The following is a 16,412-nucleotide window of genomic DNA, read 5'->3' on the forward strand; positions in this document are numbered from 1 at the left end:
AAGCTATGGGGGGAAAAAAGAGGAACAACTGTAATAATCTGAACAATAAAGATTTATTAAAATTAAGAAAAAAGAAAGAGTGAACTTACAGCCACCTCATTTTGGCTCAGTGGTTGAGTTTCAACCCAAGAACCAGGTGGTTATAGTTCGATTTCTGGTCAGTGCACATGCCCGAGTTGGGATCTCGAACCCCACCAGGAGGTGTGTTGCAGGCAGGCCATCAATGATTCTGTCTTATTATTTATATTTCTACCCCCTTCCTCCCTCTCTGAAATAAACAAATAAACAAAAAGAGTGAACTATAAACCTGAGCCTTGGCTCAATGAATAGAGTGTCAGCCCACGAACTGAAAGGTCCTGGTTTCGATTCTGGTCAAGGGCACGTACTTCAGTTGCAGGCCCTGTTGAGGCATGTAAAGAAGGCAACCAACCAATGTCTCTCTCTCACATTAATGTTTTTGTCTCTCCCCCTTCCTTTCACTCTCTCAAAAAAAAAAAAATCAATGAAAAAAAATATCCTCAGGTGAGGATTAACAACAAAAAATGAACTACCGAACATAGAAAACAAGACGGAGGAAGGATCAGTGATATCAAAGATAGGAATCTAGAAATGACAGAGGGAATAAGAGATATCTGAGCTTAAAGAAAAATGAAAGACCTCTAGAGAACTATGTGACTCCATCAGAAAAAGCAATATTAGAATTATATGAGGATGAGAAATAAATGGCAGTTGAATAGGCAGACCTGCCTTGTACCTCGTCCCAGAACTAAATTGGAGAACATTCACCTAGAATTACCAACTGAGGTCCAGCTGAGAAAGTGACATTTCAAGGAAGGACAGAAAACACCTGGAGACTGGTAGAAAAGGTGAGGTCATGAGAAGAGCGGATCCAGCTCCCAGAGGCAGTAGGCTGGCAGGCCAAGAGAGGAGGGAGCACTGGGCTTCGGGAGGGTCTGTTCCCTCAGAAGATAAAAGTCCAGAGCACCAGAGGCGAGACCTGCCGTACACGTAACATTCAGCCAGCTGCGAAAGGTGGCAGGGCTGCTGGCTGTGGTGGAGTCTGGAGCTGGCAGACCAGAACCAGTGGGAGAGAAAGCCACGGTTTTGTGGGGTTTTGGGGTTTTGTTTTGTTTGTTTTCTTCTCTAAACCCAGAGCACAGTTTTCATTTGCAACTACTCACCCAAGTACTCATTGGAGGCTTTGGTGCAGGGAGGGAGCCGTGGACTTGAAGTGCCTGAAGAGAGGCTGGTATAGGAAACAAGGCAGAGAGACACAGAAAAGCAATAGCCAGGAGTCCAGCATTTGGTCATTCATACGCATCCAAACCAAAATGGCCATTTTCCCTGAGATGAGCTAGTGGTGCCTACTAGCACCAGGGCAGGTGATACAGCCTGGCTCACCTTCAGGAGCCCTGCATGCCACACCTTGCATTTTGAGCTTCTCAGAGGATACAAAGGCAGAGGCCAAGCTTATGGGTCTGAAGAGTCTCAAGGAGCCCTTAGTAGCTGGATTGGAGGAGGGACCATCTGACCCAATATTCTGAGCACCAGATTAATAAAAACTCCAGGTTCCCAGCTGACCCCATTGGTCTCCATACAAGGATCTCTGTCCAGCCAAGAGCAGAGTGATATTTTGGGACATAAGGTCACAACACTATGAGTAAGATCACAAAAAACTTACAACATAAACACGGATAATTTGTGACAACAAAAACTTAAAAGGGGAGGGGGAAAGTTCTGAACTGACAAAGGAGGATGAAGATCAGATGCACTAAAAAGAACAAAAACTATGGTATATACTAGTATGTAAGCTTATTTTTTATAAACCTACTGGTAACCACACACAAAAATCCCCAAACTGGGATACATAGCTTAAAAAAAGAGGAAGTAGAGGAAAGTATGGAATACCACCAAACAAAAACAACAGACAGAAACACAAAGAAAAAGAATCAATGGAGGTACAGAGCTACCAGAGCGGGAATAAAAGATAAAATAGCAATAGGAAATCCTCATACTTCAAGTAATTACCCTAAATGTAAGTGTGGTCTGAACTCACTAGTAAATAGGCACAGAGTAACACAGTGGATCAAAAACAAAGCTCAAAGATGCTGCGTACAAGAGACATATCTAAACTGCAAAGGCAAAGGTAGATTCAAAGTAAAAGGGTAGGAAATGATTCTCCATGCAAATAACATCCACAGAAAAGCTGGTGTCGCCATACTTGAAAGTAGATTTCAAGGTAACAAGAGATAAAGATGACACTTTATAATGATAAAGGGGACATTATATTAAGAAAACATAACATTTCTTAATATATATCCACCCAACCAAAGACTACCGAAATACAGTGGGGCCTTGACTTACGAGTTTAATTCCTTCCGTGACGGAGCTCGTAACTCAAATTACTCGTATGTCAAATCAATTTTCACCATTACAATGAATTGAAATGTCATTAATCCGTTAAACGAAGTTTTGCAAAATAACTGCAAGCACAAATGCGAGCACAACACTGATGCTTCAACTAAGAGCTAACCGCTTAAAGTGAACGAGTGAGACACGTGATGCTGGGCTGATGTTGTGGCGTTCACTGTGACGTTCGCTGCGCCAACTAGTGGTGGGGTATCTGAAGTTGGCTCGTAACCCGAATTTTAGCTTGCAACTCAAAGCAAAAAATCGGCCAAGAGAGATGGCTTGTATCTCGTTAGTCGGGACACTCGTAAGTCAAGGCCCCACTGTATATAAAACAATTACAGCACTAAAGGGAGAAAAAGATCAAAACACAATCATAGTTGGGGACCTTAATACTCCATTGACAGCTCTAGACAGATCAACCAAAGAGAAAATCAATAAAGGAATATTGGCCTTAAATGAAGCACTAGACCAATGGACATAACTGACATTTACAGAACCTTTCATCCCACAACCTCAGATTATACTTCTTCTCCAGTGCACATGGAACATTGTCAAGGACAGACCATATGTTGGGTCACAAAACTAGCATCAACAAATTCAAGAAGACTGAAATTATACTAAGCATATTCTCCAACAATAATGCCTTGAAATTAGAAATCAACTGCAAAAAGGAAGTAAAGAAATATGATTTCACTCATATGTGGAATATAAAACTAAAACTCGTGAACACAAACAGCACTGTGGTGGTTGCCAGAGGGAAGGGGTGGGGGGAAAAGAGGGTCCTAATATAAGGTGACAGGAGAAGATTTGACTTTGAGTGGTGGGGGCACGGTGCAATATACAAATCTTATAACATAAAAACAAACACATGAAATCTATATGTCCATGTTGACCAATGCCACCCCAATAAAATAAAAATAAAAATAGGAGATATGAACATCTTAGGCAGTGGTTCTCAATCTTCCTAATGCTGCACCCTTTAATACAGTTCCTCATGTTGTGGTGACCCCCAACCATAAAATTATTTTTGTTGCTACTTCATAACTGTAATTTTGCTACTGTTATGAATCGTAATGTAAATATCTGATATACAGGATGTATTTTCATTGTTACAAATTGAACATAATTAAAGCATAGTGATTAATCACAAAAATAATATGTAATTATATGTGTGTTTTCCGATGGTCTTAGGCGACCCCTGTGAAAAGGTCATTCGACCCCCAAAGGGGTCTCGACCCACAGGTTGAGAACCGCTGATCTTAGGGGTCATTATTCGGTCTAATACAGCGGTTCTCAACCTGTAAGTCGCGACCCCTTTGGGGGACAAACGACCTTTTCACAGGGGTCGCCTAAGACCAACGGAAAACACACATATAATTACATATTGTTTTTGTGATTAATCACTATGCTTTAATTATGTTCAATTTGTAACAATGAAATTAGGGGTCGCCACAACATGAGGAACTGTATTAAAGGGTTGCGGCATTAGGAAGGTTGAGAACCACTGGTCTAATATAAAAGGAATTTAGAAGAAACTTTTTATACAAGGATGAAAACTAAAAGTAATTTCCCAATATGAAACCCTGGCTTGTATATGATAATCATGGAATTTTTTCTGAAAATGTTAAACCAAATAACTTTAGATGTAAATGCTTCAAATCTTAATGTATTTCTTGTGGAATATAACTGTCAATCCCTAATGACCATTTATACCAACTAGAAATCATGAGTACCAATATCCAAATTAATGTCTATAATTTAACAAAACAGTCATCTCTCTTTACTGGTGAGAAGACCCCTGAAAATAGACCTTTCATCCCTTTATAACAAAAGGCAAAATAAAAGTGGGAATGAATCCTAAAATGGTATGTATCACAAACTGTTCACATCACTGATCATTTGCCTAACTCTAATACACAATTATTTTTTCATTTTGAAGGTAGGTTTTTAATTTCTGGTCTCTATTTTTTTTAAATTCCTATCATGTTAAAAAATATATAAATATGAATTAATTATAATTAAGTATGAAATGAATCTTTTTAGAGTCATATATTTCAAAATAAAAAAACAAACCTTTATACACTTCTCCTGAATATCATTTCTCTGAGAAGCAAATTTAAATAGCAGCTTTTCACCATCCATCCCAGATTCTTCACTTTTCAATTTGCTAAGGTGATAATCCGAAATCCAATCCATGAAGACAGTTAAAAGTTCATAAACTTGTGCATTAAGTGGTACCTGTATGTAAAAAATTTAATCAAAATTTCAGTCCACAACTTCATAAAACTTCAAAGGCAAGCTTTAAATTTCGTTAAGTGATTATAGAATAATTTACCTAAATCATTCACTAAAATATGTATTCAAAAAGCTCAGAATGAAAAAAGTTCCAAATCAAATATCTCCAATTAATATTAGAAATATACTATATGCTGGCTGAGGAAAGAGGAGAACTCATCATAATAAGGAAACTGAAAGTACTACAGCTTATTACCAAAACAGAGAAGTTTCATAAAAATTCTTTACCCAAGATTGATAACACAGAAAAGTAAAATTGGTCTTAACTCGAAAGTATGAACTACCATAACTAAAAGACTTTAACAAACAAAAGGTTTCAAAAGCTAAATAATTTCTACCATGAAAATGTATCTTTTCTTCCTCTCCAAAACGTTTCATGTTTATATTATAGTATTTTATAAACACAATAAGAATTTTTTTTCTTGGAAATCCTATTCTCTGAGAGTCTACCAAAATAGAAGAAAAAAATAAAAACAAAACGTCACAAAAAAATTTATAAATTCAATTGGGCTAATTTTAGTATTAAAATTATTTTTAGTCAATTTAATTCAATATTTATCACACATCTACTTAAAGCAGGAAACTATGCTATACTTCATTTAGGTTTTTAAAAATCCAAAAAGAGAAATATAAAAGCAAATTAAATTTTAAAATTAATATAAAGGTAACATTAAGCAGATAGCAATTCATAAAAAGTGAATCAGATGATTGAAAACAAAAAGCTACATTATTCTGTATAAAAAAACTTTTAACCTTCTCAATTTTCTTCAAATAAAATCTTTAGATGAAAATTTCAATCATCTTGAGTACCTGATATGAAATCTCCACTTTTTCCAATTCTTCTTTAAATTGAAAATGTGTTCCATTGCCAGCATACATGGAAAGTTGAATGCCAGGAAAAGGGGGGAGGGGCATGGGAATCATGAAATAGGATCATGTAGAACTACAAAAAAACCTTTGTACGTATCTGGTGCCTGGCAAAGGGGAGGGCCACCAGAGCAGTGGCTGCCAAATGGGGCCAACACTATGTGCATAGCACATCACAGGCTCCAGTCAATAGAATAGGCAGACCTTGGACTTGGAGCACTCAGGAAATATGTACTGATATGTGTTCCCACCCTCACTGGGTCCCTGAGGGCATGGGTCAACATGATGATATGGCTATGGTTACTCCATTTGTATATGGCCTCCACTTACTGAAGACAGAACTCCTTGACAGACTGCCCACCCCCTGATGAAGTGCTTAACGAACTGCTCTCACAATGTAAGTAGCCTGAGGTGAGCGGTCGCAGGTAGACCACAAGGTAGTTCAAGGTTCTCTGATCATTAAAGGAGGCCAACAGGTGGACTACTGAAATCTGCTACTCAACCTGCTCGACCAAGTTTATGAAAGTGTTGTGGAAATCCTCAACTGTGAACTCATGAAGGCCTGGGACACCAGGTCCTCTTTGCTCTTCACAGACACAGCCTTAAACCACGGTAATTCTTTGCACCTACAAGTGGAAAAGTCCAAAAGCTCAATAGGAGCAGTTCCAATCAGGCCTAGTCTTGCAGCGGTTGAGTGTCGACCTATGAACCACATACTTTGTATGGAGGTCTTTGATCTTCTGTTGACTGGTGTCATTTTCCACAAACTCCTTGTTGCAGGACTGAAAGCTCCATCAGCTCTGAGACCACAGAGCTCTACACAGCAATCTTTCACTGAATTTTGTTCTGTGGAGCCATAATGGCTTCATCACAGGCCAATTAACACCTTTAGCCCAACAGTAGTCCTGCTTCCCTTGCTGAGGTACCTCTGCCACCATTTTTTTTTTTTTTTTTTTGCCACCATTATTAAACTCCCAATTTACTTCAGGAAAAGAACTAGGGAATTCATCAAAATTATAAAAGCCCACAATGAGATATCACTACCTACCTACTGGAAAGGTCAAAATGAAAAAGATTTAAAATACCAAATGTTGACAAGGTTGTGGAGCAACCAGAACAATCATTTAGCTAGCAGAAGAACAAAATGATACAACCACTGTGAAAAACTGTTCGACAGTTTCATTAAAATTAAATATACATCTGCTTTATGTCCCAGAAATTCCAGTCTTGGTAACATTTTCAAGAGGAATTAAAACACATGTCTACAAAGAGCCTTGCACACAAATATTGCTAGCATATTTATCCTATATAATAAAGAGCTAATATGCTAATTAGACCAAACAGCAGACCGTCTAGACCAGGGGTGGGCAAACTTTTTGACTCGAGGGCCACAATGGGTTCTTAAACTGGACCGGAGGGCCGGAACAAAAGCATGGATGGAGTGTTTGTGTGAACTAATATAAATTCAAAGTAAACATCATTACATAAAAGGGTACGGTCTTTTTTTTAGTTTTATTCATTTCAAACAGGCCGGATCCGGCCCGCGGGCCGTAGTTTGCCCACGGCTGATCTAGACAACCTTCTGGACGATGCCAGGGCTACAAGGGCCGAAGCAGACGGGGCTGTGAGGGCCGAGCCCCTTGTACAAATTTCATGCATCGGGCCTCTAGTCCTGTATAATAAAAGTGTAGTATGCAAATTGTCCCCTCGACCAGGAGTTCATCCGGGAGTTTGACCAGAGGGCATGGCCGGCCAGGGGAAGGGAGGGAATACCTGCCCAGCCGCCACCAGCCGCTAGGGATCCTACCAGTGCATGGCCGAATCTCATGCACCAGGCCTCTAGTTTATAATAAACAAAAACTAGAAACAGCTCAAGTGTCTATCAACAAAAGGGATAGACAACCAAGATGGTGGCATAAGGTATATACCTGTACTTGCCACCCGCCACAACCACATTAAAACTACAACTAAAACACAAAATGGCTATCATCCAGAACCATGGGAAAGCTGGATGAGTGGAAGTTCTACAACTAGAAGGAAAGAAAAAAGCACATTGAGGCTGGGTAGGAGGTGCAGTGGAGCCAAGAGCAGAGGTACAGAGGCACGAGAACTGGGCTGCACCTGGGTGCGCGGTTTTTATCAGTTGGGAGATACAAGCTCCTGATTGCACTGAACTCATTTCCGGCAAGACTCTAGGGTCCCAGACTCCTACGGGGAGAAACTGGACTGTTTGGCATCGGGTCGGAAAGCAAGGGTGGCTTTCTTGAAGAACTGCTCGCAGGGATCATTGTTACTGTGAGGGCGCAGGACTCAGGGACGCAGGGACATGGAGACCTGGAGACCTGGAAACGGCTGACGGACAGCCATCACTGTTTGCTCCGCCCTGGTGAGTCTCTGAGAGCCCACCCCACCCAATTTACAACCCCACCCAAGCTGTGCGCAGCGGTGCAAATGAATCGCCTGTCCTTTTGCAGCCTAACCTAACAAACTGCAGCTGGGTCAGAGAGCTCCAAAATTTCCAAACCCCAAACAAAGAGGAGAAAACTGCAGATCTCACGGTAGCTCCTGCTGGGTGGACTCACACAGTGGTTGAATTTGCACCTCCTTGGAGATCCAGGAGCCAGTGTACCCAGTGGTCAGATACCAGATTTGAACTCCTCACATCCATAAGTGACACACTCAAGAGGCAGACTCAGTGAGCACCAAAGCTCCACTGAAGCAAGTCCTGCCCCATAAGGGTGTCTCCAGCGCAGCAGTATTTCCACCATAGACACAGCGGATCCTTGCAGTCAATAGGCCTGGAGATCATTTCCTCCCAGGGATACCAACAGCAATCAAGGCTTAACTACAACAAGACTGTGCACCCAGCCCACAAAGGGGTGCACCAAGAGTGTCCACCTCAGGCCCCGGTGAGGTTGAATCGGCCCCGATGAGGTTGAATCAACCACAGTGAGGTTGCAACGGCCCCGGTGAGGTTGCAACAGCCCCGGTGAGGTTGCAACAGCCCCGGTGAGGTTTAATCGGCCCCAGTGAGGTTGAAATGGCCCTGGTGAGGTTTAATCGGCCCCAGTGAGGCTGAGATGGCCCCTGTGAGGCTGGGACGGCCCCTGGGAAGCCGAGAAAAATACCACATGATCTCACTTATTTATGGACAATAAGGACCATTATAGACTGATGAACAAAAATTGCTACAGAGGCAGAGCAGCATTGAGCAGACTGTCAAACTACAGTGGGAAGCCTAGGGAGGGTTGGGGGGGATAGGAGATCAACCAAAGGACTTGTATGCATGCATATAAGAATAACCAATGGACACAAGACACTGGGGGGTGGGGAGGCCGGGGGAATGTTAAGGGGGGAAAAAAGGAGACATGTATAATACTCTTTGTAATACTTTAAGAAATAAAATAAAATAAAATAAAATAAAAGATTAAGGCAAAGAAAAAAAAAAAAAAAGAGTGTCCACCTCAGGTGATTGGGGAGGCTGAGCCACTGTGCCCAATTGGACACCTACCACACAAAGCCACTCTATCAACACAGGGAAGCATAAACAAATGCAGAGACAAAGAAACAGGTCACAAATAAGAGAAATGGAGGAAAGCAAATTACTGGATTTAGAGTTCAAAAACCACAGTTATAAGGTCACTCAAGAATCTTCTACAAACCTCCAAGGAACGTAGTGAGACCTTCAAGGATCTTAATGAGAATACCAAAAAAATGGAAAAGGACCAGGCAGAAATTAAGCATACACCGACTGAAATAAAGAATAATATATAGAGATCCAACAGCAGACTAGAGGATCGCAAGAATCAAGTCAAAGATTTGAAATACGAAGAAGCAAAAATCACCCATCTGGAAAAGCAAAACGAAAAAAGAACCCAAAAATATGAAGAGAGTGTAAGGAGCCTCTGGGACAACTTCAAACGTACCAACATCCGAATTATGGGGGTTCCAGAAGAAGAGACAGAGCAAGATATTGAAAGCCTATTAGAAGAAATAATGACAGAAAACTTCCCTTACCTGATGAAAGAAATAGACTTACAAGTCCAGGAAGCAAAGAGAAGCCCAAATAAGAGGAATCCAAAGAGGACCACACCAAGACACATCATAATTAAAATGCCAAGGGCAAAAGACAATAAGAGAATCTTAAAAGCAGCAAGAGAAAAACAGTTAGTTACCTACAAGGGAGTACCCATACGACTGTCAGCTGATGTCTCAACAAAAACCATGCAGGCCAGAAGAGAGTGGCAAGAAATATTCAAAGTGATGAATAACAAGAACCTACAACCAAGATTACTTTACCCAGCAGAGCTATCATTCAGAATTGAAGGTCAGATAAAGAGCTTCACAGACAAGAAAAAGCTAGAGTTCATCACCTCCAAACCAGGATTATATGAAATGCTGAAGAGTATTCTTTAAGAAGAGGAAGAAGAAAAAGGTAAAGATAAAAAGTATGAACAACAAAGGGACTACAAATACATATCTATCAACAAGTGAATCTAAAAATTAAGTCAATAAAAAAATCTGATGAACAGAATAAACTGGTGAATATAACAGAAGCAGGGGCATAGAAAGGGAGTGGACTGACAATTCCCAGGGGTATGGGGGTGTGAAGGGTGCGGGAAGAGACTGGTCAAAAATCTTACACCTAAGGATGAGGACAGTGGCAGGGGGTAAGGGCATGGGGTGGGGTGGGAACCAGGTGGAGGGGAGCTATGGGGGAGAAAAAGAGGAACATCTGAGCAATAAAGATTTATTTTAAAAAAATGGATAAACAAACTGATATATGCATACAATAGAAAATTACTGAACAATACAGAGGAACTACTGATACACTCAACTATGATGAACATAATAAGCCTTACACAAATGAGTAAATACTACCTAATTCCATTGACTGAAGTTCTAAAATAGGAAAAATTAATTTATGATAATAGAAATCAGATCAACAACTATTTCTTGCAAGGAATAACTGAAGGGACATGAGAGAACTTTCTAGAGTGATGGAAATGTTCTATATCTAGTTGTAGGTTACATGAGTGTAGGCACTTGTCAAAACTGTCAAGCTGTACACTTAAGAATCTGTGTATTATGTTACTACTGGTACATGTAATTTATACCCCAAAATAAATAAATAAAATTCTTAGGAAAAAAATAATAAATGGAACCCAACAAAGGGATGGATTGCAGTTTTGATAGAAAAGTAACAATGAAGGCTTATGGAATCTCAAAACACAATGAATAATAAAGCTGTTACTAAGCTTAAATTCCTGTGGTCTATCAGTGTTACTGTGCCATAAACACTGCTGAAACATTGTTTTCCTTTTGCAAATAAAAGCATATTTGAGCCTAGCCGGCGTGGTTTAGTGGTTGAGTGTCAACATATGAACCAGGAGGTCATGGTTTGATTATCGGTCAGGGCACAAGCCTGGGTTGTGAGCTAGATCCTCAGTGTGGAGCAAGCAAGAGGCAGCCAATCAATGACTCTCTCTCTTTTTTTTTTAATATGTTTTATTGATTTTTTACAGAGAGGAAGGGAGAGGGATAGAGAGTTAGAAACATCGGTGAGAGAGAAACATCGATCAGCTGCCTCCTGCACACTCCCTACTGGGTATATGCCCGCAACCAAGACACATGCCCTTGACTGGAATCGAACATGGAACCCTTCAGTCCGAAGGCTGACACTCTTATCCACTGAGCCAAACCAGTCAGGGCCAATGATTCTCTCGTATCATCGGTGTTTCTATCTCTCTCTCCCTGTTCCTTCCCCTTTGAAATCAATAAATATATATTCTTTTTAAAAGGCATACTTGAAATATTATAAAGATATTCCTTTCATACCAAAAACAGTATTTGCTAAATGAAATAAAAAGGTTAAAGAACAAAGAGAAAATTCCCCAGCTTTCCACTGAAGAAAATTTCAATAATATCATACCTTATATGTTTTTGAAACTGGTACTTTTTCTTGTCTTAAACTTTTCATTTCATGAACAGCATGGGAATTTCCTTTCAATCTCTGTATTGTCATAAATTCATACTTCCTCTGCAACAGCACATATCCATGAATTAAAGAACAATTATGTTAAAAGTGAGAAAATCCAAAGGCAATCATTATAAAATTCACTTATGCCAAAAAGAACAAGCAACTTACCTGTAAATTATCTAAACGAGCTTGAACTCTTTTAGCCTGAATCTCCATCTTCTTGTTTTCTTCACTCACTTCATTTAACTAAAATATAAAAATGTTAGATATTTCAATATAACCCAAAATCTTCATACTAAAGATTTCCTAAATAATCTATATTATCTCGTTTGCATAACCAAGCAATGGAACAAAACAAAGGAAGCATCATAATTAAAGATCACAGCTAATATCACCATTTGTCCCCAAAATATTAATAATAATCTAAGTCTACATCATTCTATGAAAAATTTGCAAGTCTCCCAACATGTTACAATGCCTTTTAATTGAACTTTTTATGGAACTATATGTACAGAACAGTGTGCAAATCATTAAGTATGCAGTGTGGTGAATTATTGGGATTGTATTAAATATATTAATTTGGGGAAAACTGGTAACTATATAATATTGAATATTTCCATTTACAGACATAACACAGCCTTCAATTTATTTAGGTCTTCTGTATTTTAATAATGTTTTGTACTTTTCAGTATATACATTTTACACATCTTTCTTTAGATTTATTTCTGGATAGCTAATGTTTTTCTATGCTATTACCTATTTGATTGTTAGTATATAGAAATACACTTAGTTTTGTATATTGAACATAGTTATATCCAAAGGTTCTTCTAAATTTGCTTAATTCTAATAACTCATCTGTACATTTATTTGGATACCTAGGTACATAGGTAAATAATGTCATCTGTGCATAATTCTGATTTCTTCCTTTCCAATCTTTATTTTTTCCATTTTTTCCTTATTTTCACTGACTAGGGCTTTCAGTATAATGCTCAATAGAAAGAGTAATAGCCCTAACCGGTTTGGCTCAGTGGATAGAGCGTCGGTCTTCAGACTCAAGGGTCGCAGGTTCAATTCCAGTCAAGGGCATGTACCTTGGTTGTGGGCACATACCCAGTAGGGGGTGTGCAGGAAGCAGCTGATCAATGTTTCTCTCTCATCGATGTTTCTAACTCTCTATCTCTCTCACTTTCTCTCTGTAAAAAATCAATAAAATATATATTTTTTAAAAATGTGTCTATGTATGTATGGTTTTCCTTAAAATTTATTCTGCTTAGGGTTAACATAATTTCTTAAGTCTGTGGATTGGCAACTTTCAGCAGTTTTGGAAATTTGTGACCATTACCCCTTCACACATTTTGCTTTTCCCCGTTATCTCTTTTTGGAATCCCATGTTGAACTTTTAAACTAGATTCATGTCTATTTTATGAATTTTCTATTCTTCCTCCACTCAATGTTTTCATTTCAAGACTTTTCATAAAACTATCTTCTAGTTCACTAACCTGCCTTCTGCTGTTTCTCATCTGCTGTTAAACCCATTTACTGGAGATTTAAAATTCAATTAACGCATTTTTCAGTTTTAGAATTTCAATTTAATTCCCTTTTATAGATTCTAATTCTCTAATGAAGTTCTCAATTTTTTCTACTTTACTGACCATATTAATCATTATTTTAAAGTCTTTGCCTATTAACTCTAATAACTGGATCACCTGTAGGTATGTTCACATTGTTTGGAGTTTTTTTCTCTTCATATTTAGTCATATGATTCTGTCTTTTTTATTTTTATTGATTTTAGAAAGAGAAGGGAGGGAGAGAAAAAAAGAGAGAAACATTGATTTGTTTTTCCACTTATTTATTGGTTGATTCTTGTATGTGTTCTGATGGGAAATAAAACCCACAACCATAGTGTATCAGGACAACACTCTACCCAACCAAGAGCTATGATTCTGTCTGGTAATGTGCTTATGAATTCTGTATAGAATGACAGAAAATTACAATTTTTATACATATATCTTCTTCAATAAGAGCGGATCCTTTTCTCTGCTAGGTCCTTAAAATGGGGACTGATCACCTTAATCTGATCAGGAACTGAGATGAGTCAAGGAGAGGTTTCAGTCTGAAGAGGGTTCTATCTACCTCTAATTCACCTCCTCCTCGAGTACAACCCTGCTGCTTTCAACAGGAGCCTGGGATGTTCACTGGGATTCTCTCCCCCAATGAGTCCTAAACATTAATCCTTGTCTCCTCAGCCTGGTAAGACTTAATGGGAAATTTTTTTATTATTATTATTATCATCATTATTATTACTACTACTACTAAAGCAAATTTATTTATACCCAATGCTATCATAAAGTGCTATGTAAGCTAGTCACAGAAACAACTGACTTTTATATTAGCAATTTTTCAAAGCAGGTATCACCCATCATGCCAGAAGCTGGCAAACCATGGCACGTGGACCGAATCTGACCACTGCTTGTTTTTATTAGGACACATCCACGCTCATTCACTTGCTTACTGCCTATAACTACTTTTGCAGAGTTGAGTCATTATGATAGAGACCATATGGCCCACAAAATACAAAATATTTACTATGTGGTCTTTTAACAGAAAATATTTGCTGACTCTTGTTATATGCTAAACAAAGCAACCATAAAAAAGCATTCTGGCCAGGAAAGTGTGGGTCAGTGGTTGAGCATCAACCCATGCACCAAGAGGTCACCAGTTCAATTCCCAGTCAGGACACATGCCCGAGTTACAGGCTCAAAGCCCAGCATGGGGCGTGCAAGAGGCAGCCAATCAATGTTGATGTTTCTTTCTCATAGATGTTGGTATCTCTCTCTCCCTCTCCCTTCTTTTCTCTCTCTAAAATCAATAAAAACATTGAGAAAAAAAAGCATTCTGCCACTTCATACAAAATGTTTCTCCCAACTTCCCAACTTCAAAGTGTCAGTTTTGACACATTGCCATAAATCCAATTACCAATAGGTTCAATCACTTACTAATACACATAGCCACTCCAATCACCACACACTCATGAAAGCACATGTAAAATTATTAAGGATTATCTTCCTATCTAATAAAAGAGAAACATGGTAATTAGCCGTACAGCCGCTACCCTTCCCATTGGCTAATCAGGGCGATATGCAAATTAACTGCCAGTCAAGATGGCGGCCGGCAGCCAGGCAGCTGGAAGCGAACATGAGGCTTGATTACTTCAGTGAAGGAGGACTCCAACGTTCCCCGCCTGCCTTGCCGGCCTCTGAGCTGGCAGTTTGAAACATTGTAACAAATATAGAAGCTAAACAAAACCCCAGAAACCAGCTTTCAGCCGGCCCAGATCTCAGAGCTGGAGATGATACAGTGTTTCGATTATAGAACCCAAACAAACCAGATACCTGCTTTCAGCAGCAGAGGCCTTGGCCCAGAATGAAAAAAGAAAAGAAAAAAAGAAGCGGTTGGGAGCTTCAGTCACCCACCAGCCTGAAAACAGCCCTCAGCCCCTCACCCAGACTAGCCAGGCACCCCAGTAAGGACCCCCACCCTGAAGGGTGTGTGACCAACTGCAAACAGCCATCATCCCCTCATCCAGGCTAGCCAGGCACCCCAGTGGGGACCCCCACCCTGATCCAGGACACCCTTCAGGGCAAACCAGTCAGCCCCTACCCATGCACCAGACCTCTATTCTATATAGTAAAAGGGTAATATGCCTCCCGGCACGGGGCTCAGCATGATAGGGGGCAGCGCCCAAACCCCCTGATCGCCCTGCGGCTCTGTGTGTGACAGGGGGCAGGGCTACAACCTCCCTATCCGCCCTGCTCTGTGTGTGACAGGGGAAGGTGCCCTAATGGCCCCCCCCCCACGGGCCCTGCTCTGTGTGTGACAGGGTGCAGCGCCCTAACCACCTGATCGGCCCTGCTCTGTGTGTGACAGGGTGCAGCGCCCCAATCCCCTGATCAGCCCTGCTCTGTGGGTGATAGAGGGCGGCGCCCCAAACCCCACCCCGCACAGGCCCTGCTCTGTGTGTGACGGGGTAGAGCTATAACCTCCCCATAGGCTCTGCCCTGAGTGTGAGAGTGGTGGCACCCCAACCCCCTGATTGGCCCTGCTCTGTGGGTGATAGAGGGCGGCGCCCCAACCCCCTGATCCGCCCTGCTCTGTGTGTGACAGAGGGCAGTGCCCCAACTCCCCTATCGGCCCTACTCTGTGCGTGACAGGGGGGAGCTCCCCAACCCCCTGATCGGCCCTGCTCTGTGCGTGACAGGGGGTGGCACCGCAACCTCCCCATCAACCTTGCCTTGAGTGTGACAGGGGGCGGTGCCCCAGCCCCCAATCGGCCCTACCCTGAGCGTGACTGAGGGTGGCATCACAACCTCCCAATCCGCCCTGCTCTGTGCATGACAGGAGGTGGCGCCCCAACTCCCCAATCGGCCCTGCTCTGAGCCCAACCAGGGGCTGCACCTAGGGATTGGGCCTGCCCTCTGCCACCCGGGAGCAGGCCTAAGCCAGCAGGTCGTTATCTCCCGAGGGGTCCCAGACTGCGAGAGTGCACAGGCCGGGCTAAGGGGCCCCCTCCTCCCCCCCGAGTGCACAAATTTTTGTGCACCAGGCCTCTAGTCTATATAATAAAAGCCTAAGCGACCATTACAGAAGAATGACCAGAACAACCGCTTGCTATGATGTGCACTGACCACCAGGGGGCAGACGCTCAAGGCAGGAGCTGACCCCTGGTGATCAGTGTGCTCCCATACGGGGAGCACTACTCAGCCAGAAGCTGGGCTCACAGCTGGCAAGCACAGCGGCGGTGGTGGGAGTCTCTCCCGCCTCAATGGTAGCGCTAAGGAGCAGTGAGTTGAGTAGTAAG

The 16,412-nt window shown here is 41.2% G+C and overlaps 1 protein-coding gene and 1 pseudogene across 2 annotated transcripts in view; both read right to left on the bottom strand.

Annotated features, from left to right (window-relative positions):
• Positions 1 to 16,412, bottom strand: part of CCDC138 (coiled-coil domain containing 138) — a 238,756-nt gene that overhangs the window by 165,152 nt on the left and 57,192 nt on the right. For both annotated transcript variants that reach the window (XM_070405855.1, XM_070405854.1), the window contains exons 8-10: positions 11,723 to 11,800; positions 11,507 to 11,614; positions 4,486 to 4,650 (exon numbers count right to left, since the gene is read on the bottom strand). In XM_070405855.1, coding sequence (XP_070261956.1) covers positions 4,486 to 4,650; positions 11,507 to 11,614; positions 11,723 to 11,800 — 351 coding nt within the window. The remainder of the gene's footprint in view (positions 1 to 4,485; positions 4,651 to 11,506; positions 11,615 to 11,722; positions 11,801 to 16,412) is intronic.
• LOC139004409 (ubiquitin thioesterase OTUB1-like) lies at positions 5,748 to 6,512 on the bottom strand (annotated as a pseudogene).

The sequence above is a fragment of the Myotis yumanensis genome, unplaced genomic scaffold (assembly GCF_028538775.1).
Source record: "Myotis yumanensis isolate MYYU_CA2020_CCGP unplaced genomic scaffold, mMyoYum1.0.hap1 SCAF_2, whole genome shotgun sequence".
NCBI classification, from domain to species: domain Eukaryota; kingdom Metazoa; phylum Chordata; class Mammalia; order Chiroptera; family Vespertilionidae; genus Myotis; species Myotis yumanensis.